This window comes from Hevea brasiliensis, chromosome 9, assembly GCF_030052815.1.
Source record: "Hevea brasiliensis isolate MT/VB/25A 57/8 chromosome 9, ASM3005281v1, whole genome shotgun sequence".
NCBI classification, from domain to species: domain Eukaryota; kingdom Viridiplantae; phylum Streptophyta; class Magnoliopsida; order Malpighiales; family Euphorbiaceae; genus Hevea; species Hevea brasiliensis.
In genome coordinates, this window is record NC_079501.1 from 17,488,945 (window position 1) to 17,515,750 (window position 26,806).

The following is a 26,806-nucleotide window of genomic DNA, read 5'->3' on the forward strand; positions in this document are numbered from 1 at the left end:
GAATAATACAACTTAATCAGCATCTGAACTCACTAAAAAAGGAAATCATGTAGCATAGGCTTAAAATGAGTCAACACCATTTGCCAACCTGTCAGGATCCAATCTCTCCGAAAAGCCATACAAAGGACTGTTTGGTTCAAGAGGTGAATCACAGGAATCATTTTCTGCAGAATCACTCTCCCCCGCAGCTGAAATATGGGTCATAAAAATTGCCCTGGTTGACCTGGGCATTAACTTACCAGGAAACCGCATAAGATCAACTAGCAGTTCCACAGAGTTCAGCACAACTATCACAGACATGTGCTTGTATGAGTCTACACACTCAATGGTTCCATCATTTGGTAAACCCTAATAAAAAAAATGTCAAACAAAAGGATAGACTATAAAATAGGATTTTCAGATATCACATGTGATTAGCAGTCATAAATTGTATATGGTAACAAATTCTTCTGGTAAATGAAATTTCATGAGAGAGAACTTACTAAATGATAATTAAAAAAATAATAATAATGTACAGTTTAACCCACCAAGTTAAAAGCTTACCACCATGAGCCTACTTTCAAGACCTACAGTATCAGCTAAAACTTTAAACAAGATTGCTCGAGGACGGCAAGACCCATGCTTTATTTGTCCAAGTAACTGAACACCTCGATTTTCAAACATTTGGGAGTTTTCCTCCAGTGAAGCTTTTGCTGGACTTTCCACATTTGGTCTTTTATAAAAGTCAGATACCTGTACATGGGATAACAAGAAAAAAATCAGAAGAAAAACAACTTTTCAATAAAAGAAATTAAAAACACTCATTAAGAGGAATTGCAGAAATGGCTAGGGCAGGTTTTGATCCCTGAATTGGCTGCAAATTAAATACTTAAGTTTGTGTTACAACTGAACTACTTGCCAAAAAGTGAAAACTTACTACTATCTTTTTTAGGATAAGCACAAAACAAGTTATAAAGCATAGTGTTAGTTTCAATTTTGGTCCCATTGTTTAAACATTATAACTTAAGGGTTGAACATTTTAAAATTTTTTATTTCAGCCCTTGTCAAGTAGAACAAGTAAAATAAATTAAAAAAAAAAAATTCAAAAACTTAGTATTACAAGATTTGCCAGAGAAAATATATGGAGATTTAAGGAAGAAAAAAAAATTAGGAGTCAAACTAAAATTTTTAAATTGTTGAAGCCTTAACCTAAATTGAAACTGACCCCATAATTTAGGACTTGTCTTGTACTTGACCCTTTTCCCTTTAATTAAATGTGTAACTACACTTAGAATACAAGAAATTAATTTTTCATGCTAGTATGAGCTAAACATAGCAAGAATTTTAGAAGCAAGCATCAAGAGTCGCATGACCATTTCATATGCAAGCATTTTTTGCAATACAAAGGAATATAGTTTTAGTCTAATTACAAAAAAGCAACACTTGTGACAAGTATAAGATTAAGGGGTTCAACGTCTTATAAGATAACTCAAATACCAAAGTGCAATTAAATTTTAACATTTTAGGGACTTGAGTATGGTCTAATTTACAACGTCAGAAACTAACGTGTAATAAAAAAAAAAAATCATAATTTTACAATCAATGACAAAAGAATAGAATCATTAATAAAATACGAGGACCTAAATTCCTAGTTTTGAAACAATAAGCATCAAAGTGTACATTATGGAAAATCTCAAAATTTTCTGAAATTAACTCTACAATTTTTGCCAATAAGTATAAGAGCAAATTTACTCATCAAGAAAATTTTTTAAGATTGTAAAAAACAGTTAGAAATAATTGTATTAATTGAGAAAATCCTGTTTTTCATGCTTCAATCCTTAAGAGATTTGGGAATAATTCTTCTAATAGTTTTCTAAATATTCTTTTCAATTCATTTACTTTTCCAAATTTTCTTTCCAATTTCAAATAGAAAACTGGAGAACATGTCAAGGGTCCACCATGGAAAATATTTTCCAATTTTCTTCTCTAGTTTTCATCTCTATTTCCAATCCATTTGTCAATGAAAATACATTGAAAATGTTTTTACCTATTAAAAATAAAGTATTTAAAAAAATCCTAAGGTTAAAAAACAACTAAGCAGTCTTGTTCTCCAATTTTCCAATTATAGAAACATGGAAAACCATAACAAATAGTTTTCCAAAGTCTCTTTAAAATTGGAAAAGAAAACAACACATTTTCTGATCATAATGAGTTCTCTTAAAAAAATAGAAAACAGGAAATTTTTTTAAAAGTAAACACTTCATGACTCTAGTTTTTCACCATTACCAAAAAAAAAAAAAAAAAAAAAGGCTTTCTATTTCCATTATGTAAAAACCTTTTTCTTAATTTTTGTTAAATACAAATGAACCTTGAAGAAGAAAAATAAAATCTATCATGATCAAAGTACAAAATTTGTTGATCATCAGGTTAAAGACATGAAGGCATTCCTTATCATGATAAAAGTTAATCACAGTAAAATTGCACCATAGTTGAAAACACAAGTATACTAAAATAAGCGGCTACAAGAACTTCCAAATGAACCTTAGAATAAAACAAAGGTTACCGAGTTCTCACCAATCCAGCAATCTTTTTTATCATTGCAGCTGGATATGAGTTTAATCCTTTCACTAGTGCCACAGTCAGTTGCTTGAGCATAGATAATTTTTTATCCTTTTTTGCATCTACAAAAATGATATCAGCCTTGGAACCCTCACCACCCAATGCATGAAGCTCATCTAAAGTTGGAATACTATCAAAGAGCTCCTTTAGCCTTTTATCCTGTCCGCAATCACATACCAATCAGTTAACAATCAAATGAAATTGATGCTCCAAATCGAGCAGGCAACCAATCGAAACAGTATAAGATGGGGAAGAGAAATATAACTTAGAATCCATAATGCTAGTCCTCTTTGAAAAGTGAACATATTTAGAGGAATGAGTAAATGCACACATACCATTAAATTTATTGTATTTTATATTTTTCAACAATGTAAGGAAAAGAATTCCTACATCATGGTACATAATTTTTGGAAGATCAGCAAATCTCAGCGTTCTTTTTTGAAGTGGAAAAGCTACAAACAAACAAAAATATAGAAGAGGACAAACACTGTGAGATAGACTACCAATCTCAAAGTAAATGTTGAAAATCCACCCGAGAGTGGAACACTGAGAGAAGTACTTTCACCTACTTCATACAAATACAACTGCAGAAAAAACACAATTCCCAAGTACTTTCACCTACTTCATACCACCAAAACCTCTCCATTTCACAACCATAAAAATCTCCAAATTCTCTAGACGTATTCAGTTCTCCTCAAAACACCACAATGTCAATACCAAATAAACCAAACCACCAAACAATGTAACAACAAATGAAAATGAATTTCGCCATGCTTATGGCTCTTGACACACCAATCAAGAGATAAGGCCTAGATGGGTCTCCATTTTTGCAAATAGTCTATCTTATTGATAACTGCTAACAAGCCTCATCTTTAAGTGAGACCTTATATTTCCAAATTGTATTAGCTGCCAAAGAGGATGTCATTAAAGGAATAAATAGTCTTAGAACCTATAATATATATGCAACCTAGCTATTTTAGGCATTTAAGTTATAAATCTATTATAATTTGAGTCAAATTACAAGAAAAAACTGAGGATTTCAGTTAAATTTTGTAAGAGAATCACAGTGTAGCCAAAAGCGCAAAAAGCGCTCGCTTAAGCGTAGAAGTGCAACAACAAATAGGAAAGTGCTTTTACATATGCTAAGCATAGTGCGTTTAGTGAAGCAAGGGCTTTTTGCACTTAAAGCGCAAAAAGCGCCAACTTCAATGCTATCGTTCAAAAATGTTGAGACTGATTTAGATGAAAATTTTGATGGAAATGGATCTGATTTCAGATATGAGGATGAAAGTGTTGAGGACTTTGGTAAGAAATCTAATGAAGATCTCTAAGTTATGACTATGAATTTGAATGATAAAAACTTTTGAATGTTTGATGATTTCTGAAGGATTTAAATTTTATGTAAAGGATCATATTTTTCTTTGCATATTATATTACTAGTTAATTTTTTAATAATTTTGTCCTTCCTCCAATGGAGCGAGCTTTTTTTTTTTTTTTGCACTTTTTGCTTAAAGCAATGGGATGACACATCGCTTTGAGTGCGCCTTATGCTTTTAACTATCTTGGGGAATCATTTGATATGTGCTTGTATTAACTCCCACTGCTACAGTGTTTCAGCTACCATCTACCGCATTCTGAACAACTACAAAATCCCCTCTATCTCTTTTTCCCTACACATTTTCCATAATCCCTTCACTTTAGTTAAACTTTTCAATTACCAATCCATCCTAAATTCTCAATCCAAGGCCAGCATTTAAAACCATTTTGGCAACATCTGGATTTCAACTCAATAAAGCAGATCCTTTATGAAAAGAAAAATCCTCAGCATTAACTAATTTTCAAACTGACCCAATGCAAAGTTTGAATAACCACAATTCTATTGCCAATTCAGAACTTTAAACCTTTCTCCGTGTTATTGGCTTAACAGTCAGAAAAATCCAAACATTTGTAAGTTTGTCCAAACGTTCTAATTTTGGCAATTTTTTCCTGATTTCAAAACTTAGGTGCAATCCTATACAATTGGTCAAATTAGAAATTACAAATAATTTTTTAACACCAAATAAATAAATAAATTAGTCAAAATTAACTGCAAGTCCTTTCCATGCTATGGACAAATTATTTTTTAAAATTAAATTGATAATTTTTTTTATTTCAATTTCGACTGATTGGGCAAAATTGCAACTAAATTTTGCAATCAAGACAATTTCCAAAATTAAAAAGTTTGCACAAAATTGCACAAAAACATACAGCAATTCATAGTGTGACAGACCCACAACTCACTTGCCCATATCAGATCTTTAAACCTCTCTCTCTCTCTCTCTCTCTCTCCTTGCTCTGTAAATGAGAAAATACAACATACTTGTAAAACTTGATTGAACATCTGAACTGAAACTCTTAAGAAGTTTTATTCTGGCACAATCCAGCTAGTCCAATTTGTATGCTACTTCTTAACAAAAAGTAAGAATTATCTACAAATTCATGCCAGTGTTTCTAGATGGTTCAATCATGGAAACAAAATCAAAATGCTTGACATGTAAAACACACAATAAAGAGAGAGAGAGAGAGAGAAGCACAATAGAAACATTTGTTTGCACAATAGAAACATTTGTCTGCCCACACAAAGTACATAAGATGAAATCCATACCAAATTCAAAAAAATGGAATCTTTCAAAGCAATAATCATTGAATATTAGTGTAAAGACACACACACACACACACACACACAAACACACACACACGTGCACACAGAGAATTGAACTAATTTTTTCTTCACAACTATGTCACTTGAGATTCCCTCAGAAAACTCAAAATCCAGCCAAAAATCATACTAAAGATCAATGAGACAGAATTGGTGTATCAGTCCTCACCGGCATGACCGAGTAAAAACCATTTGGAATTCGTTCAAAAAGCATCCCAGTGCTCCAAAGAATTTGTGATGCAGTCTGTGAAGATAAAGCATCTTCCTCATAATTTCTAAGTGATTCCTTATTACTCAAACAATCTTCTTGTGAAAGCAAAGAAACAGATCCAAATTTCTCCATAAAATCAGAACCCCACCACAGAGCATTAGAAGGCCCTTGTTCTGTTGGCCCCATGTCATCTCGCGTCTCTTCCATGTTCTTAAATATTTTGGATGTAAAACCATTTCGGCCTCCCAATCCAATTCCTTACCCCATAAAATCTCTTCTCAATACAGAACTAATGCTCAGACAACTAAATACTGAACTAGAAATCTCTTCTGTTCCAACTTGTACAAGCTGGAGCCCACCTGACCCACAAAACAAAGACCAAAATAGAATTAGAGAGATCATTACGTAATGGCACATTAACTTTTCCAGAGATGAATACAAATCCAGACAGTAGAACTTATATCAAGACAGTTAAAATTTTAAGCAAACCAGACGCTTAATGTCACTAAACACATACGAGAAAGGATCTCAAGAAGCAAAAGATATTAGTTCTCTCAACAAATGCAATAAAATAAAATAAAATAAAATAAAATAATAAATAAAAAACACCATGTTCTCCATTTTATGATCCAACCTCAAAGTTAAAGAGGGATTCCATTATTCGAATTACAAGAAACTGAAATGGGCATGCCACACCATGTTATAATCATCCTCCTTTTAAGAGGTTTATGTGCCAAAAAACATAGTCAACCCAAATTTTGAAAATGCATCTCTAAGGGAAAAAAAAATAGTTGCAGGAAATTTCTGGTGATCAAAGACAATAATTTGTTTGACTTGTTCAAAATGTTTCAGTTAAGGGAATGGCACAGAGGCAAATAGCATTTCCCCAAAGGGTTGAAAAAAAGCACCACAATTTGAAGTTCCATAATTTACATCAAATTAGAAGCTTTTTTAAAAGGAATTGAAACAACCCAAAATCAACAACTAGTATAATAGATAAGTTGTTGGTTTTACTTAAATAAGAGATGTTATATATGTAGTACACATACAAAATAATTAACATAATAAAGAATGGTCACATAAGCTTATGGACTCCAATCATTTTACACTTTTTTTTTTTTTCACAAAGGAGGAAGGGGAATCAAACCTGAGACCATGCCCAAGTTGAGAAGTGCACTAACCACTACGCCTAATGTAATTATTTGTTTTAGTTACACTTAATCATGTGGACTAGCATTGCTCAAATTCAAATTTAATACCCTCTATATTTCTTACATTTTCATCTTTCATAATCAAAATGTATACAAAGTCAATGGTCCATGTATTACCAATTTTTGTGCATTTGTTTTAATTCAATGAAAAAGGAAGGAGGATATGGCCCTTGATTTACTAGGCAGGCACTCTACCATTAAGTTACTAACCAACTAATTCATAGACATTTGAACCACAATGGGAAAAAAGGTAAAGAAAAAAAATAGCAAAATTGAGATATTTCCATGCTATGTAATTGATAAATGATCAGTCAATGCCAATGGAACTACAACATAAGTATAAGTACACATGCAAGTCCTTAATATAACCTATTAAAAAGGCTGCGACAAAAGAAACTGCTAATTTTAACCCTTGTCCTCAAATGCATTTATGTACCATTTGTTGCATTATAATTCCCAAGATAAATCCTCCACAAGCTTTCTTTGCCATGTTTGACAACAAAGCTAGTTTCCACTCCTTTGATCATTCTTCAAAGTAACCAACCTATGCAATAGTTGCCAACTAAATTTAGATTCTCTCCTCCGATTCCCCCATGGTAATATGTTAACCCTCTCAAATAATAGATCAAAATAGTGTTATAAACTCATAATTCAATCCAAAACAACTACGCACAACACCATGAACCCTAAGCACCAGTTTAATCTCTTACAAGGATATCTAATAAGCAAGCCAAATCAAAAGGCCCCAAAAGCTATTAAAATTATTAATAATTCAAATGAAATAATAAAATTAGATCCAACTCTTTATCATGAAAGAACACAACTGCAAAACACTTCACCTAAGCCACTCAAAACAACTAAAACCATTCCTAAATTACACAACAACCAACATTTCTCCTAATAAATAAACAAACGAAAAAAGAAAGAGTCAGCTATCAGTATTTAGAGAAATTTCCAAAGAACAGAATCACAAATCAAATCTAATTGCCTGCCAGCATGATTTGATTGCAACCAAAATCAGTCGTCTCACAATAACAGCAACAAAGGAGCCAAAATTTGAAATCAACAAAAATTTAAAAAAATAAAAAATAAAGGATCGAGCAGGAGAAAAAAGAAGAGTTACCACCAGCAGATCCAAGCATTTGAATCCTGAGCTCGTCGTCCTCCTGCCAATACCATTTGAATCTCAAATACGCCTCATCTCTACGTCACTCTTCCTTCTCTTCCTCAATTTAAAAATAATTGTAAAAATTATAATAATAGCTCCCGACACAATATATAGAGATACACAGACAAAGAGGGAGAGAGGCAAGAGGATAGTAACGACGATTTGAGAAAGAGAGGGAGATGAGATTCGATTTATGGATTAATATTTTTTTTCTTTATTATTATTATTATCATAAGACCGTGAAAACTGTTATAAAAAAATAATGATTTGTTTTTAAAAATACTTTTGTTTTCAAATTTTTCAAAATTAACCCTTTTAAGATGCAAAATTTTGAAACGTTAAAATTTTTATAAGACAATATTTTAAAATTAAAATATAAATAAATTATATAAAATTTTTACTTTTTAATATTTAAATTATTTTTTTTTAAATACACCCACATAGAAATATAAAATTTATTGTATTAATATTAACTTTCAACTCTTAAATAATTACTGATTGAGATAATTAAATTAATTGTTTAAAAATAAATTAAATTATAATTAAATTATGTTTTAGAATTTTAAGTTTACAATAATGTAAATTTAGTTTTATAATTTAATTTAGTTTCATTCCAAAAAAATGTAGATATCCTTTTGGATGAAGGGATATTTATAATTAACACTTAATTAAATGTATCAAAAATAAAAAATAATTTAGTTTAAAAAAAAAAGCGATGGGATTATTTTTTGAGAGAGTGAGTCACGTGCATGAGAGCGGGGTCTCTGGGACCTCCCTCCGACAGCCAGCTGGCTTTTGGGGTTGGCTCACCAACATCCACACCTTCGTCCGCGTGAAACAACCCCCTCGCTTTTTTTAAAAAAAAAAAAAAATAGTAGAAAATAATTAGTTGAAAAGGCCGGTACCTATCTACCCCTCTTTTTTTCGACATACCAAAAAATTTCTTTTTTTTTTTCTACAGATCAAAAGAAATTTTATTTATTTATATATTAAAATTAAAATTAAAATATAAAATCAAGAGATTTGGCTTTATATTCTCTGATTTTTAAAAGTAATCTCTGGACATTTATATGCTATAATAATTTTTTAAATTTAATAATGTAATTTTAGTGTAAAAATAAATAAAATTAAGCCTTAGTTAAATTCAATATATATTTAAAATATTTAAACTTAATAATCTTTAAAAGGCTATCAATAAATTATTAAGAACTATTTATCTCAGTTGATAATAATCATTATAAATTATTTGTCGATGATGATTACGTATTTGATTAAATTATTTAAATGTATTAGTCATTTTTAAATAAATGGTGAATATTAATGATGTAAATAAAATATAAATAAAGAAAGTATATGTTGTGATTTTTTTATTTAATTTTGATTATAATTTGAATTTTATTGTTTTAAAATTAACTTTTAAAATAAAATTATAGTAAAAGTAATGCATTTTGTATTTATAATATTTTAATTATTTCATAAAATAAGAAGAATAAGTTAATTTCGTGCGAATGTAGAAGAATGTACATGTGCTCTGCAAGTACCGAATTATCTCTCCTACTCCAATAGGATTTCATATGATTACTGCACACATGCGAGTGGAAGTTGACAAAATTATTGGAGATGACCGGTCTCCTTTGTCGCAAATTGCGCATAAAATTAAGCAACATTGAATTTGTGAAAATAAAGAAAAAAAAAAGGTGATAAAATAAAAGGAAAAGGAAAACTTTTTTAATAATATTCAAAAAAAAAAAGAATTAGAAAAAAACCACCAATAAAGGAAGCTTGCACATAAAAAGCATGCTTGTCTGTAAGAGCAAGTTAAAGAAAACCCAAGAAAAATTCTTTCAAAATAACTACGTGCTGTTTGATATTAAAATTTGAGGATTAAAATTATTTTTAAAAAAATATATTATTTTAAATGTTTTTAAAAAATAATTTATAAAAATTTATTTTATTATTTTAGTATATTATTATTAAATTTTATCAAATTTAATATTAAATTATTTATTAATACTGTCTAATTAGTATATTTAAAAAATTAATTTTTTCAATAATAACTCTAGCAACAATACTAAATAGATAAAAATAAATCAGATAAATATATCCCACAGCAAACTTAATCGATTAATAATCTATATATTTATAGGGTATTTGACTTAATTTAAAAAAATTAGTTTATAAGCACCTTAAATTTATAAGTATTTAAAATTTTAAGCAGTTGTATATTTAATTAAAGTATTTATAAATGACTGATAACAGTTAATGTATTTGATAAAAAATATTTTATAAACACATTTATTATTTAAATGACTAAAAATAATATTAAACGAGATTTATAAAAAAAAATGGGGATAATAGTAAATATTTAGTCAAATTAATTTATAAATATAAAAATAAAAACTCAGATCTTTTTTTTTAGCTATAATTTATTATAAATAATCATGTTAATATATTTTTAGAACTTATAAATTGATTTTATAAGTTTATAGATTAAGACAAATATCTCTTATCATTATATTAAATTTAAAATAAATAATTAATTAAAAATAATAATATTTTAATTAAGAAAACCCAAAACTAAGCACCATAATTCAAAAAGCTACATTTTCAACTGATTTACTTATATTCAATCGAGAAAGAAAAATGACAAACTTCAAATATATAGCCTTAATTGAAATTGAAATTGCAATGATAGAAAAGTTCAATATTTGCAGAATGTGTTTAGCTTTTGATATGTCATAAAAATCCTAATACATAAAAGAAAAAGGTTATTAAAAGACTAAATATTATTATATTATAGTTTTATATTGGAATAAACGGCGTGAGTTTCAATTAAAAAAACAAGGTGATATGACATTAAAGGCTTATATATAATAAATAGTATGAGAATTTAGAAATAAGGGGAATCATATTTTAAACCTTTAAAAGCTTGAAGGAACTTGGGAGAGTAAAATTAGCTAATTTCTGTTTGTGATAGTAGTCAGAAATTTAAAAGTTAGCTGTAGATAGGGGTGTGCAGTTTTCGGTTTAAACCGAAAAACCGAACCGAACCGATTAATTCGGTTCAATCGGTTCGGTTTTAAAATTTAATCGGTTCGGTTCGGTTTATAATTTTGATAATTTCGGTTAAATCGGTTCGGTTATTTTCATAAAAAAATCAAAAAAATCGAACCGAACCGAAATTATTAATATATATATAGAAAATCAAAAAATTTGAATCGAACCGAATCGAACCGAACCGAAATCAAAGGAAACCGAACCGAACCTAAAGATTTTTGAGTTTTGATTTCTAATTTTTTTTTGTTTTTTTTCTTTTATTATTTAGATTTAATGTTAAAAATATGAAATTTTATAAATTTCGGTTTGATCGGTTTAAAACCGAACCGAACCGAAATTTATCGGTTCGATTCGGTTCGATTTTCTCCTATCAATCGGTTCGGTTCGGTTTTTAAAATTTTTTATTTTCGATTTTCGATTTTATCGGTTCGATTCGATTCAAAACCGAACCGACCGTTTGCACACCCCTAGCTGTAGAGTCCAAATTTATATATGCCTTGTATTAAAATTTCATAATATGCAAGATATAAGTTACTTTATATACGAGAAAATATAATGGACAATTATAATATTATTAATATTAATATGAAAATAAAAGAATAAAATTTTATTAGTTTGATGCGAGACACAAAATTTTCTTGTAATTGGTCTAATTTCATAATTTTATGTAACAATAATAAAAAAAATTTACATGTTACATATTACATATATATATATATATATATATATATATATATATATATATATATATATAATAAAAGCAATATAACATAAGATAAAGCAATCGAAGTGATAATATTAGTCTTTATTAATTATATTATAAAAAATATTAAAAAATAAAAAATTAAATAATAATATAATTTTATCGTTTGCTCTCATAATTCATTTTATATAGCATTTATAATATAGTTTCAAAATTTAAAATAATTTTATAATATAGTATGCATGAATTTTTTTATGATAGAATAAATATTAAAAATTAAAAATAAACTTAAGAAATGTAAAATTAAAATAAATATTGAAGAAATATTTAATAATTTCATTAAAAAACTAAAATTTGAAATAAGTAAATGTGATTTCAATTTGCTAACTCTGATTTAAATACCTAAAGATATCTATAATTTGTGTCAACATTTTGATTTTGATGGTTTCAATTAAGATAGATTTAATGTATAGAATCTTAAACTTTGCTTTGATCATTTGTCATGAGACGTTTTTTTTATAAGAATTTTTAATGAGAATTTAAGTTGCAGGTCTTTTAAAATTTTGAGATTAAATTTATACGTGATAAAAATGGTAGAATGTGTTATATAAAATAATAAAATTTAGAGTTTGAAAGTATTATTGTTTGCTTAAAATTATAAATTATTAAATATAAAGCAAAATTATGAAAATAATTATTAAAAAATGAAAATTGATATATGAATAGTATTAATGATAAGGCAATAATATTTAATTATATAGAAAGAATTATCATTTAATAAGAAATAATTATTAATTAGCATATTAATCTCTTCAATAATTAGAAAATTATTCTTTTTATAGAAAGTGTTGGGCAGCAATATTAGGAAAAAAAATGCCATGAGACGATAACAAGAAAAAATATGCTTACAATATATATATATATATATATATATATATATATATATATATATATATATATATATATTAGCAAATTTATATTTTTAGGAAAAGGAAAAAAAATGTTACATGGCAATAAGAAAAATATGCTTATTTTATATATATAATGAAATAAAAAATAAACATAAGTGTTTAATTTTATTTAATAAATATATAGAATGAAAATAATTATAAATAATTAAAAAATGTAATAAGTATATAGAGGTAAATAATTAATTCAATATGTTTTCAAGTAAATTCGTTGACCCTTTTATTTGTATTTTTTTATATATTATAAAAATATTATAATATCCATTGTTTTACAAATTTTCAATTTATATATAATAAAAATAGATAGACCTATTTATTTATTTATTTATTTTTAATATCAATTTAATTTGTGATTATAAAAGAACCCCAAATAACATGTAATATAATATTTTTTCTCTATTATTTTGCTTATCAATATGCAATACCTAATTAAGAAAATAACTTTAAATAATTATGCTTAATAGAACTCCTAACTCCACAATCTAATTAAATTAGAAATTTTAATTCATTAGAAAAATTGAGTTTATATAAAATTATTATTTTGATAATATTTATACTCATGTATTAAAAAATCACGGATTTTGAATTCTCATCATTAATTTATATGTGCATATATTTTATTTTTACAAAAAAAAAAAAAAACTGTGAACTTAACTGGGGAAACAAGTTATTATTAATATTAAAGATTATTATCGCATTGAAAAATAAAATGTTAAAGTTTATTAGGAAATTTTCATTATTATTTTATTTAATTAATTTCAAATGATAAAATAATAATCACTTTATGAATAAAATAATAAAACGATAATAAAATATTAAAATTCAGAATAGTGGTAGAAGAGACATTTATTTATTTATTTATTTCAAAACAATTAGGGCTTAGTATAGAAAATGAAGTTGTAATGCGAATGGCGCCATCCCTCCTCCCCTGTAAAAGGAGTAAGGACTCTCCAGGCCCTGAGTATATACTATTATATATTCCTTTCGCTTCTGCTTTTTATTGTCGAGACCTGCCGATATACCTCTTGTGTGAGGCACCGAAAGCAACCTGAAAAACACGAAAAATGGGAAAGAAGAGACAAAAGAAAACAGAGCAACAAGAAAACCCTAATGTTGCTGAAGCTGCTCGGATTCGAATTTCCCAAATACTAGAGCAGTTCCGTGCTGCTAAGGATCAAGGTATACCTTATATTTTGGCAATTGGAAAGGTTATGGATTGGTGTTGTCTTGCTTTTTGTTTAGTTCTCGCTTTTTTTAATTGATTTGGGTATTTTTCATTGTCAGAGTTGTTTAAAGCATAGAAACTTTACATGGGTTCGTTTTGCTTTCTGAAATTATTTGTTGGTCGCTTATGCGGTTCTCCTTTAGCTTGTGTTTGAGCTGTGTGCCCATTTGATACTAAACGAAATAAAAGAAAATATCAGGTGGGGTTTGGTCAGTTCTAATCCCTTCCTTCTCCTCCTTTGGGCTAACCGAGAATAGCACAAAACCAACTGCAAACTAACAAAAGTTTACTGTCAAAAGTTTTGTATTTTCTTATATTGTGATTCAAGGATATATTCATTTGTTGATATTAATTTGGACAAGTGAATGGGCTCCAAAATCTTGACTAGTGAACGCATAATATCTATTGGGATTGGCAAAATGATTGTGGCTTTCTGCTGTTGCTCTCCTAGCCAATGTTGTTGTTGTTGTTTTTTTTTTTTATTTTAATTTTTTAATGACCTGCTTTTATTTTTAATTTTTATTTTCTTAATCATAGCATGCATGTTTTGGTGCTGCATGCAGTGTACACATTTGAAGCTAATTTATCAAACCGTGAACGTGCTGTGGTGCATGAAGTATGCAAGAAAATGGGTATGAAATCCAAGAGTTCTGGGTGAGTGCTGATTTATATGTCCATGCTTTATTTGAGAGTGAGAAAATTCAGTTACATGAATAATAAAGAGATAGTATGCGATTGTTGTATGAACTTTTCTCAAGTTCTATCTTAACCCTTTTTTTTTTTTGCTATCATGTGTTTGAAAGGAGAATTGTGTTTCAATTAGGTGCATTTGGCAAGATTTATTTGAATGGAGAATTTTGTTTCAATTAGGGGTAGGGGTAAAAGTGTCCATTTCAATAATTTGGCAGTTAAATCGTAAAAAATACACCTAATTGAAACAAATTTCTTTGTCTAGATACATTGTTGCAAAAAACTACATTCCTACACTGAAGAGCAAAATTGAAAAAGTTCCAAGCTCTAACAGTATAATTATCCCAATAATAAATGTAGAAGTTTCTAATTACAATGAGATGTGTAGATTTTTTTTTTTTTTGTGGATTATAAAATCTCACAATAGGGATGCGCTTTTAATGAACTTGCAGGTTTCTTATTTTGATTTTGATGATTTATTTTTCTACTATAGTCTCTTATGGTTTTGAACTCCTATACAGACGTGGGAATCAGCGACGAGTCTCTGTTTACAAGAATACAAAGAATGCAGACACTGCAAAGGCAAAGGACAATATCACATGTTTGAATTTTTCAGAAGAATCAAAACTCGTGTTGCAAGAATTATTTGCAAACTACCCACCTGAGGATGGAGAGTTTGGTGCAAAAATAGTTGGAATTCGGAAAGGAAAGAATAGTAAAATTCGAGGAATGAAAGATGATATCTTCAGTATGCCTTCAATGACCAAAGCAGATATCAAAAAGAGAGTGGAATCGCTGAATTCTAGAATAGAAAAGGCTGCAAACTTAAGACAGGTTCTATGAGCACACTGATTTATAAAATTTTGTTAGTTTCCTTGGTTAGATGCCAAGCATTTCCTTGTTGCCCTCCTACTATCAGTGTTTAACCTAAGAGTTTATGTATTTCAGTGGTGGCCATTGGCAAAGTGCTATCCATCCCCTTGGAAAGATCTTATAGTTTTTTTGCAAATAAGTAGTCTGAGAGTGAAACATTTCTGAGATTCCATTATGCATGCAGATCGTTGAAGAGAGATCTAGGCTTCCAATTGCATCCTTTAGGGATGTCATTACATCCTCTGTAGATTCTCACCAGGTAATTTCTTTGTCAACTTAGATTTGAAAATTTATTGTTTGATGCCTGGATTGCATATTGTGTTAGACCTGAATATTTTTGCTTGATAATTCTTTATGTCAGCCAGTAAAATGTGCACTTGTTCATGTAGTTGGAAAATGTTTTTTCTTACACATTAATTCTTTGGTCCTCTTCCAACCTTTTTTTTTTTGCTCTTAGATTTCTGTTACATTTCACTATAGTTATTTCTTATTCAATGTCTCAATGCAGGTTGTTCTTATTTCTGGTGAGACTGGGTGTGGAAAGACTACACAGGTTACTAATTCTTTGCCTTGTTTTCTTCATGATATACTCAATATAACCTGTCAGGAATTTATTTTCCATAAAGAACTTTTCCTCCCTAGTCCCTATGATATGGTTTTTCTGATTTGTCAAAATGTAGAGAATTGTGGGTGTAGTAGACATGAGAATTGTGGATGTAGTAGACATGATGTGCAATAATGTTTCTTTTTTCTTTTTTCCTTTTCTTTTTTAGTTAGTTTGCTTCCTACTTAGTCTCTAAATGTCAAGTTGAAGAAATTAGTGGCAGGAACAATTTGTATATTTGCCAATTGTTTCTTCTCAGCAGGCTAAATGTAGGTAAATGTGGTTTCACAAATTTGTGGAATGTAGGTAGTAGTTATAATCAATTCAATAGAAAGAAGGAAAGTGTGCATGTTATATTGGGTGGAAAAAGTAGTCATGTCCACAACTATTGTTCAATTTCAGCAAAGTTAAACAGATAGAACAAAGATAAGAGGATCAATAGAGGAGGAAGATATTTGGGCAACCATCCCCTTCAAACACTTGAAATTTCACTTATATCAAAGATGGCACAAGTGCTTGAATTTTGTTCAAAAGAAAAACTACTAGGCTTATGTTGATTGACGCAGCATGAAGCTCGAAAACAAAACACACATTCACACAAATGTGAAAATTGAGAGAAATCTTTCCTGTAATTTTATTCATAGAAATCTCTAAATACATAAAATATGGGTATTTATAAAATTTGGATCTCTAAACCTAATAGGAAAATAAATCTACATTATAGGAAGTTTAGATAAACTAAAATACATTAGGAATCCTGGATAAAAGAGGAGGAAATCTAAGCCCTAATTAGAATAGGAAAATTAAATAAATCCTAGATGAAATAGGCAAATTAAAAACTAATCCTAATTAAAATAGGAAGCACAAAAAACTAAATCTGCACCATAATCTTCTCAAAACAAGATTAGAAAACGTGTTGGACTAAAAGGGCACTTTTGGAGACATGTTTGAATCAGCTTGGACCATCCAATTTTTGGTCCCATCGTAAAGAGCACCACATCATGCTGCCCCACTTTTAAAGGAAAACTTATGCTCAAGTTAGAACAGCTTGCAACGATACAAAAATGTTGTGTCGACAATTGGCATACCATTCTTCCCTACTTAAGATTCATCCTCGGATTTTGAAGTGTAAAAGAATTGGGAACTTCGTTAAGGGAGCACACTACATTGCCTTCTTGATTGATTTTGATAATGGTGAACTAAGCAAGATTGGATTGAGCAGTTTCCCATTTGTATCCATTAAACTCCTAGACAAATAAAATCAAAGGGAACAATAGAAATTAAAGAGTTAGAGAAGTCTTTGATCTCCATTATCTCCACGATTTGATTTTCTTCAATTTCTAATGCTGTCTCCATGATTGTTTTTCCTCCACTTTGATTGAAACCTTTAGGATGTGATTATTTTTGTTCTCTAGTACACATTCCTCAAGCTCCCTTGCTTCAGTCATGGCAAAGGAACATAAATTCAAAGCTTATAGTTATGAATTTTCAAACATAGGCTCCTCCACTCCAAGTTGTGTTGTTGAATCTCGAATCTCTCTTTGTTATTCACTTTTTTGTTTTTAACTACTAATACCCTGTTTGAATTGAATGCAACATGTTTTATTAATGTATCATATCGTATTGTATGGTTTTTATTATTAATATGTTTGGAAAGATGGTATAGTATAGGATGATTTAATAATTCTTTCTTATTTGATTAGATAATATAGTATGGTATGGCAAAATAAATATAAAAATTACTAAAATATCATTTATTGTTTTATATATATAAATGGTTTAAAGATATTTATTGAAATGAAATATTAATTTATAAATAATGTTATCATAATAATAATTGAAAACACATTTTAATTTTAAATTACTAAATATGCCTTATAAATATATTTTACATAATAGGACACAATTGAAAGTTTATAAATTGTGCAAGGATAAATGGAAATTCAAAAACTTTAAACCATCTCAACCCATCGAATCGGTGAGTTGAAAAGCTATTGTATATTGTTGGTTAAGAAACCATCATTTTACAACAAAAAAACTATATTTTTTCGGTAACAATCTTCCTAAACAAGAAGAGAAATCATACTAGCCACTATGAAATAATGGCAAACCATGATCCAAATAGGGTGTTAAGGCTTTGGTTGGACCTCCTATTGACAATTTTGTTTTTGCTTGAATAAAATATGCTTATAATCTTGAGGCAAAAATTTTTGTTCCAACAAGTATTTCATGATGAACCACCTACAAACTGGTTTCTCCTTTCTCTTTCTCTCTTGGATTGCAATCGCTCCCACCGTGTAGAAGCACTACTCTTTAATTGACATGCCACCAATTTGACTTGTTTTTCAGGCACTATGTTTACATGGTCAAAGAATTTGTCCACCTTTGCCTTCCAGTTTAAGAATTCTTCTATGTTGAGAATTAAGATCTCTATAGAAGTTAGGAATATCGATTTTCAATTGATTTTTTCCCTTTCATGATACCTTTACATGCCTCTTCTCTTATCAACACCATATCGTTGATGCCGATTGAACTTGATTGGTTCATAGTCATCTCCCTTCTCCGAATCATCATAGTAGACATATTGCCTATGTGCAGAAATTGGTCAATAAATAGGGTCACCATGAGCTACAACATCTCTTGACCTTCTTTTGTCAACCCAATTCCTGTTTGGTTTACTTTCCAATGCACCAAGACAATCTGCAATTTCTCCAGAGCGTCTCTTGATACACTCGAATATGAGATCCATCTGTTGCTCTAGACGTTACTCCCATCGTTACAATGTTTTGTCCTTATGGTAAAGAGCACTAGTTCCTCTATTATCGTAGCGAGAACCACTGTAATCACCACATCCATTAAGGTAAGTCATCTTGATTGGGGCGATTTCCTTGCTCTGATGCCACTTGATGCAATGTGAAACTTGAAAACAAAACACACACTCACACAAGAGTGAAAATTGAGAGAAATCTCTGATGTAATTTTATTTATAGAAATCTCTACCCAGAATAAATAAAATCTGGGGTATTTATAGAGTTGGTGTTCTCTTAAACCTAATAGGAAAATAAATTTATTTTCTAGGAAGTTTAGAGAAATTAAAATACAACAGGAATCCTGGAGAAGGAAATCTAAGCCCTAATTAGAATAGGAAAATTAAATAAATGCTAGATGAAAAACGAAAATTGAAAGCTAATCCTAATAAAATAGGAAACACAAAAAACTAAATCTTCAGCATGATATTCTCAAACAGGAAGTAAAAAAATGTGTTGGACTCAAAGGGCACTTTTGGAGACATGTTTGAATCAGCTTGGACCATCCACTTTTTGTTCCCAAATAGCACCGCGTCATTGATGCATTATAAAATTACTAATGTTAAGCTGTGCTATTAATATTTTGTTTACTCATGTGATGTTGCACTGTTCTCACATAAATTGACAAGCTTCATTTCAAGGTTCTCTCTTTTTTATACCTGTTGAAAATGATATAGGTCCCACAATTTTTATTGGACCATAAGTGGGGAAAAGGCGAGGCCTGTAAAATAGTCTGCACACAACCTCGTCGTATCTCAGCAACATCAGGTTTGCTTTGCTTATTAAACATGCACAGTCCTGGAAATTATCATTGTTGTTTCTAACATCTTTGTTTCTCTGATCTTGCACTATACAAAATGTGATGCTTTTTCTGATTTTTGTCTCTAGTTGCTGAAAGAATATCTTATGAAAGAGGAGAAAATATTGGAGATGATATTGGGTACAAGGTAATCTTCATAATTTTCTTGGTGACTGGTATAACCTTGAATTATATGATTCTGATAATTGGATCATTCCATATAAAAAGTACATCTTACTGGAAAAAAAATTGCAATTGAATTGGAAATCATAAGGAGAGAGCATAGCTTTTCAAATATAAGGTCAGATTTAAGTAGAAAATTTTTGAACCAAGTTAGCAGTAATTGTGAATCTATAAATTTGGTTTCCCATTAAGATGCATTTTTTGGGGTGCTATTTCTGTCTCTTTTAGTCTCTTTCACTTGAATTATTGATATTTATCTTCAATATGCATCATCATATGTTGGATAGGTGTCACTAATCTGTAGTAATCATGTCTTGAATTTTGTGGACATCTTAGAGTGAATTAGTAATTCATATTGCACTGTCCACGGCACAAAATCAGAAAAAACAGAGAATTTTGTTTCTTAAATTTTACTTTGGGATTTGTGAACAACAGTTACTAGCAAGGTTGTCAAACTCACTTTTTTAACCTAAAATCGGTGAAGGAGCTGTAAAATCATATCATTCGAACCATAAAATCATACGATTTTACAACTTACTTAAAATACCTATAAAAAATATATAATAATATTTATATAAATAGATAAATAAGTTTTCATACACATTTAAGCATAAGAAGTTATAAAAAAGCTTTCTAATATATTGTTAAGTCTAATATTCAAATTGTTTAAAAAAAAGGTCTTATATTCAAATTTATATTCAAATTATTTTAATTTTAGGTGTAATATTTTTTACTAGACTAGATAAAGTCCATAATGAGAGTTAGAGAAAATGTAGGAGTGGTGCCAATTGAGGATAAGTTGAGAGAAGGGAGATTGAGGCGGTTTTGTTATGTGAAGCGTAGACATACGGAGGCTCTAGTTAGACAAGTAGAGCACATTAAGTTAGATGATAGAAAGAAAAAAAGGGTAGACCTAAATTGACTTGGAGGAGAGTAGTACAACATGACCTAGAAGCATTATACATTTCTGAGGATTTAACTCAAAATCGTTTAGAGTGGAGAAAGCGAATCCATATAGCCGACCCCAAATTTTTGGGATAAAGACTTAGTTGAGTTGAGTTAGATGTAATATTTTCTCACCAAATTATTAACATGAGAATAATTAAATTTACACACACACACACACACACATACACATAAACTTCATATTTGAAAGCACAATTCCAAGTTTTCAACTTTGAAAAGATGTAAATAAAAAATAATAGAAATATTTGATAAAATGATATACGGAAATTAAATCATATTTATGATAATTGCAATATAACAAAAGTTGTTCAAAAAAATAATATAAAAAATTACTATATATATGTATGATAATTATAGTAGCATAAATAATAGTTATTACTATATTTAAAAACTTTAAAAAATCTAAAAATGATGTTAAAACAAACAAATGACAATAATTTTGATAAATTAAAAGATAATATTTTAAATTGTAAAATTTAAAATGTATAAAATCGTAGAATCGTAAACTTGTAAAATCGTGTTATTTTTAATCGGATTTTACTATTTAAAATCGTGATTCTACCTCAACTAAACTTGCTTTTGATTTTACATACGTTTTGAGTCTAACTCACAAAATCGTACGAGTCAACTCACGATTTTAACAACTATGGTTATGTTAGGTTGTTGGCAAGTTTTGCATGGCATCATGATCTACGTTACTTTTTTACGCATGGAATTGTTTATGCACCTACCCTCTACCATTATTGACTTATAACTGTGTACCACTAGATTCGGTTAGAAAGTAAAGGTGGAAGAAACTCATCAATTGTGTTCTGCACAAATGGGGTTCTACTGAGGGTGCTGGTTTCCAGGGGCACTAGTCGGTTGAAGAGGGAAGCTTCTAATAAATCGGGCAAGGATGATGTTTCTAACATAACTCACATTATTGTGGTATTTAACTTCTTCTTGATTAGACACATGAATTTTCTTTTTCAACTTCATTCCTTACATATATGTACGTATGTGTGTGTTGTGGGTGTTTTCTCTTGCCATTATAGTTTCTATCATGACTATTTACATATAAATATGTTCCCTGCAATGCATTGGTGAACCGCTGAATTGTTTATTTCCACGTTCAGATGCCTTAAGTATGAACTCATTTAAGTACGAATTAATACGTTTTGATACATATATTTTTGATGATTTCGTTAATAAAATGTACTTAACAACAGAAACTTATGTCTGGTTAATATAATTATAAGAGATGCATGGGATTTTCATTTCTGCAGCTGTTCCTTGTCGTATTAGTAATTTGTTTGAGAAAATATAGAAGGAATAGAAAATGTACTCACATTAACAACATACTCTCTCTCTCTCTCTCTCTCTCTCTCTCTCTCTCTCTCTCTATCTGTGTGTGTGACAAATTCTTCATGAGATTATTTTACTTCCAGAGTAGCATTGTTAGGATGCCAAAAATTGAAATCCTTATAGATTAAACTGATAGTTATGGTTGATTTGAATTGACTAAAGGGGATTAATTTGTGCTGGTGGGGTGGAGATGTGCTTTAAATGTTATCCTATTGTAATTTTCACTTTTCAGTTAATCTCCCTAGAATATCTAGATATTTACAAATCCAGATGAGTCTTATGATCCCTTGTATCATAATTTGGAGTCGTTTGTTTATTGGTTTTGGTGGTTTACTCTTCCAATGATCTCAATTTTGTAGGATGAAATTCATGAAAGGGATCGCTACTCGGATTTCATTTTGGCAATTATCAGGTAATTCATTGTTGAATTCAAATTCTCAACTTCTTTGCTTGCTTTACTCTGGTGGGGACTTCAATCGGGTTAATAAATTTTTTATATTGATTATTGTGACTGTAAATTGGAAATTCAAGTGGGGAACTGGGGATATTAATGTGGAACAGTTGCTGTGTAGTTCTTTTGTTTTATGTATAGTACTTGAATATCATTGTTGGATTACTTTTGCTGATGTTCTTGACTTGCAGAGACATACTTCCTTCGTATCCTCATCTTCGGCTGGTTAGTTCAAATTCTTATGCTCTATATATGTATAAATGCATCCACTTTTCAGGCATTGTTTCTTTTACTTTCAGCTGTTAGATTCCAATTACTGTTCCTTATATTATATTTTACCCAACAGATAATGATGAGTGCTACCCTTGATGCTGAACGTTTTTCACAATATTTTGGTGGCTGCCCAATTATCTGTGTTCCTGGCTTCACTTATCCTGTAATACTCTTTCCAATATTATGAATAATAATTTATATCTTAAATTGACTTGTGCCTTAATATGATTTCCTTCTGTATTATTCAGGTTAAAAGTTTCTACTTGGAGGATGTACTTTCTATTCTAAAATCTCCAGATAATAATCATATTGATTCTGCCATGCCAAGTGCCCCCCAAAAAAGCCACGAGCTTACAGAAGAAGACAAAGCTGCTTTAGATGAAGCTATCAATTTGGCTTGGACAAATGATGAATTCGATACCCTCCTGGATTTGATTTATTCTGAAGGAACCCCAAAGGTTTATAATCACCATGATTCTTTGACTGGACTAACGCCACTAATGGTCTTTGCTGGAAAGGGCAGAGTGGGTGATGTTTGCATGCTTCTCTCTGTTGGCGCGGATTGTCATTCGCAGGACAAGAATGGACTAACAGCATTGGATTGGGCCAAGCGAGAAAACCAGCAAGAAACTGCTGAAGTAATAAAAGGACATGTTGAAAGTGCCTTGACTGACACCCTGGAACAAAAACAATTAGTTGATAAATACCTAGCTACAATTAACCCTGAACTTATTGATTTTGTTCTTATAGAGCAGTTACTGAGGAAGATATGTATTGATTCAAAAGATGGTGCAGTGCTTGTTTTCCTTCCTGGGTGGGATGATATAAATAAGACTAGGGAGAGGTTATTTGCAAACCCATTTTTTAAAGATTCTTCCAGGTTTATGATGATCTCTCTCCATTCAATGGTTCCATCTATGGAGCAAAGGAAAGTTTTCAAACGGCCACCTCAGGGTTGCCGCAAAATCATTCTTTCCACTAATATTGCAGAAAGTGCCATTACAATTGATGATGTTGTCTATGTCATAGATAGTGGTCGAATGAAAGAAAAAAGTTATGATCCTTATAACAATGTATCAACCCTTCAGTCTTCTTGGGTATCCAAAGCAAGTTCAAGGCAGCGTGAGGGACGTGCAGGCCGCTGTCAGCCTGGGATATGCTATCATCTCTTTTCGAAGCTTCGGGCAGCTTCTTTGCCGGATTTTCAAGTTCCTGAAATTAGGCGAATGCCAATTGAAGATCTCTGTTTGCAAGTAACTTTTACTGCTCCTTTCATTTATATATATATTTTCCTTTTAATGGGTGAAGTAGGCATGAATTTCAATTACTTGGGCACTTTTATTAATGTGGTGGAAAAAGATATCTTCTTTGATCATATCTCTCTCTCAATCTATGGAAAGAATTAGAATATTCATCCTTCTCTTTTTTTTCCCCCTGGAATTCTAAAGGTATTTAAAAGTAAAATAAAAATAAAAATAAAAATTCTTGTTGCATATTCTGAATCCTCACCTCCACACCCCTCTCCCCCCCTTCCTGGTTCTTTTTTCACAGGTGAAGTTGATCGATCCCAATTGCAAGATAGAAGATTTCCTGCGGAAGACACTGGATCCTCCAGTTCCTGAAACCATACATAACGCAATCACTGTTCTCCAGGATATCGGGGCTTTATCACTAGATGAACAATTGACAGAACTAGGAGAGAAGCTAGGCTGCCTACCTGTTCATCCAATGACAAGCAAGATGCTTTTCTTTGCAATATTGATGAATTGCCTCGACCCAGCTTTGACATTGGCTTGTGCCTCCGACTATAGAGATCCATTTACCCTTCCTGTGTTGCCTAATGAAAAGAAGAGAGCTACTGCTGCTAAATTTGATTTTGCTTCACTGTATGGTGGGCACAGTGATCAGCTAGCAGTTATAGCAGCCTTTGAGTGCTGGAAAAATGCTAAAGGAAGGGGCCAAGAAGCATGGTTTTGTTCTCAGTACTTTATCTCTTCGAGCACCATGAATATGCTGCATGGTATGCGTAAGCAGCTTGAGTCGGAACTAATTCGTAATGGGTTCATTCAGGAAGATGTCTCATGCTGTAATCTGAATGCACATGACCCTGGAATAATCCGTGCTGTGCTTGTTGCTGGTATGTATCCTATGGTGGGGAGATTCCTTCCACCTAGAAATGGGAAGCGTTTTCATGTAGAAACCGCAACTGGTGCTAAAGTTCGGTTGCACCCTCATTCCCTTATTTTTAAATTATCATTTAAAAAAACTGATGACTGCCCTTTGATTGTATATGACGAGATAACCCGTGGGAATGGGGGTATGCATATAAGGAACTGTACTGTTGTTGGGCCACTCCCATTGTTATTACTTGCAACAGAGATCGTAGTTGCTCCTCCGAAGGATGACAATGAGGAAGATGATGAGGGTGATGATGATGACAATAATGGAAGTGACGATGCAGGTGAAGATGAAAGTGATGAGGATGAGATGGAAACAGATGGCAAATTGGGTGGAAACAATTATGAGAAAATCATGTCATCTCCTGATAATTCAGTTACAGCAGTTGTGGACCGCTGGCTTTATTTTGGGTCAACAGCCCTTGATGTTGCTCAGATTTACTGCTTGCGAGAGCGATTATCAGCAGCAGTCTTATTCAAAGTAATTAATATATTTGGGCCTGCACAAACTTCTTGATATACCTTAATCTGACACTGGTTAATGTTTTGTAGGTAAAACATCCTCGGGAAGTACTTCCTCCTGCCCTTGAGGCCTCAATGCATGCAGCTGCTTGTGTTCTCTCTTATGATGGGCTATCCGGGATATCATTACCTTTAGAGTCTGTAGACTCGCTGACATCAATGATCCGTGCGACTGGGATTAACAACTCTGCTCCAGGGAGGAGGATGGGGCCAGGCCAGAATTCAAATGACTTCCTTAAATCACTGATTAGCCCTAACATTCAGCATACTGGTCCTTCGCATTATCACAAAGCTAGATTTACAGGATTCCAGAGGAAATCAAACGGAAATGAACTGTCAAGCCAAGATTTTATACCACCTGGTAAGATCCCTTATCAAAGGCCTCCAATGCAGGGTCCCAATTCAGTTGGTTACGATTCAGGTACTCATGAATCTTCGAATCCCAGGGGTGATTCATCTAAGCGGCAGCGTGGAAATGCATCCAAGAAGCAGTGGTTTAACTTTTAGATTAAATTGTATATTGTACACAGGAAAATCCAGCTGCCTGCTGCCTTTTGCCTTTGCTGGAATGGACCTAAAATGGCTAGACTTTTCGATCTCATTAATGACACAAGTTCATCGAAAACTTGAAGCTTGATGACTTCGATTGCACTTGCTCTTAGTTTAGACAATGATCAGTTGGAAATGTTTTACATGAAAAACGTTTTTGAAATTAGTGCCTAGATAAAATCACTGCTAGAGATTTCTTCTCTTTTTCATTGACAATAATTTTTACATTGTGTTGGATTCCATTCTTCATGAAAAATCAGGTATTTTCCTGGGTTGTAAAAGAACGGCAGGTTTGCTAATAAGTTTACAGTTAACTGCATGTTTGGTTTATCTTGAAAATAAAGGGAAATGATGATAGTTTGCTAATAAGTTTATTTCAAACATATGAATTTTATTATAAAATCATTTGAATTTAAAATACTTCTAATTAAATTATCCCAATTGAGGTGATTAGGCATAAATGGGTGATTAATTGTCTCTCTTTATTAGCTCTTTGCTTGCACATGATTTGAAGGCAATTCTTAACATTTTAAATGCTTTCTTCAGCATATTTCCAGTGGCAAATTAAATTGCCAGAAGAATTACAAGGTCCTCACCTGAGTCTTCAAGAAAGGACTAACCTTCACAAATGTCATGTTCCTATGATAATTGATAAACATTGTCAATATCAAGGAAAGAACAAGTATTAGGCATTTGAAGCTGAGCCCGAGACTCGTATGGCTTAGT

The 26,806-nt window shown here is 30.9% G+C and overlaps 2 protein-coding genes across 6 annotated transcripts in view; one reads left to right on the forward strand and one right to left on the reverse strand.

Moving 5' to 3' along the window:
* The window catches only part of LOC110665046 (probable serine/threonine-protein kinase SIS8), a 26,179-nt gene extending 18,077 nt beyond the window's left edge, over positions 1-8,102 (reverse strand). For 4 of the 5 annotated variants that reach the window (XM_058153222.1, XM_058153221.1, XM_058153220.1 and 1 more), the window contains exons 1-5: positions 7,845-8,097; positions 5,466-5,866; positions 2,554-2,757; positions 544-732; positions 89-348 (exon numbers count right to left, since the gene is read on the reverse strand). In XM_058153222.1, coding sequence (XP_058009205.1) covers positions 89-348; positions 544-732; positions 2,554-2,757; positions 5,466-5,714 — 902 coding nt within the window. In that variant the 5' untranslated portion in view covers positions 5,715-5,866; positions 7,845-8,097. Of the gene's footprint in view, positions 1-88; positions 349-543; positions 733-2,553; positions 2,758-5,465; positions 5,867-7,841 lie in introns of all 5 variants that reach the window. The other variant, XM_021825009.2, reaches the window with a different exon arrangement.
* Positions 8,103-13,483: 5,381 nt separating this feature from the next.
* LOC110665048 (DExH-box ATP-dependent RNA helicase DExH6) lies at positions 13,484-26,299 on the forward strand. The gene is made up of 14 exons (XM_021825014.2): positions 13,484-13,793; positions 14,403-14,493; positions 15,051-15,363; positions 15,587-15,661; positions 15,911-15,955; positions 19,491-19,581; positions 19,702-19,760; positions 21,530-21,691; positions 22,468-22,520; positions 22,751-22,784; positions 22,906-22,995; positions 23,081-24,085; positions 24,384-25,490; positions 25,562-26,299. The coding sequence occupies exons 1-14, from the start codon at positions 13,679-13,681 to the stop codon at positions 26,036-26,038; spliced, it is 3,717 nt and encodes a 1,238-aa protein (XP_021680706.2). The 5' UTR covers positions 13,484-13,678; the 3' UTR covers positions 26,039-26,299.
* Positions 26,300-26,806: the final 507 nt, after the last annotated feature.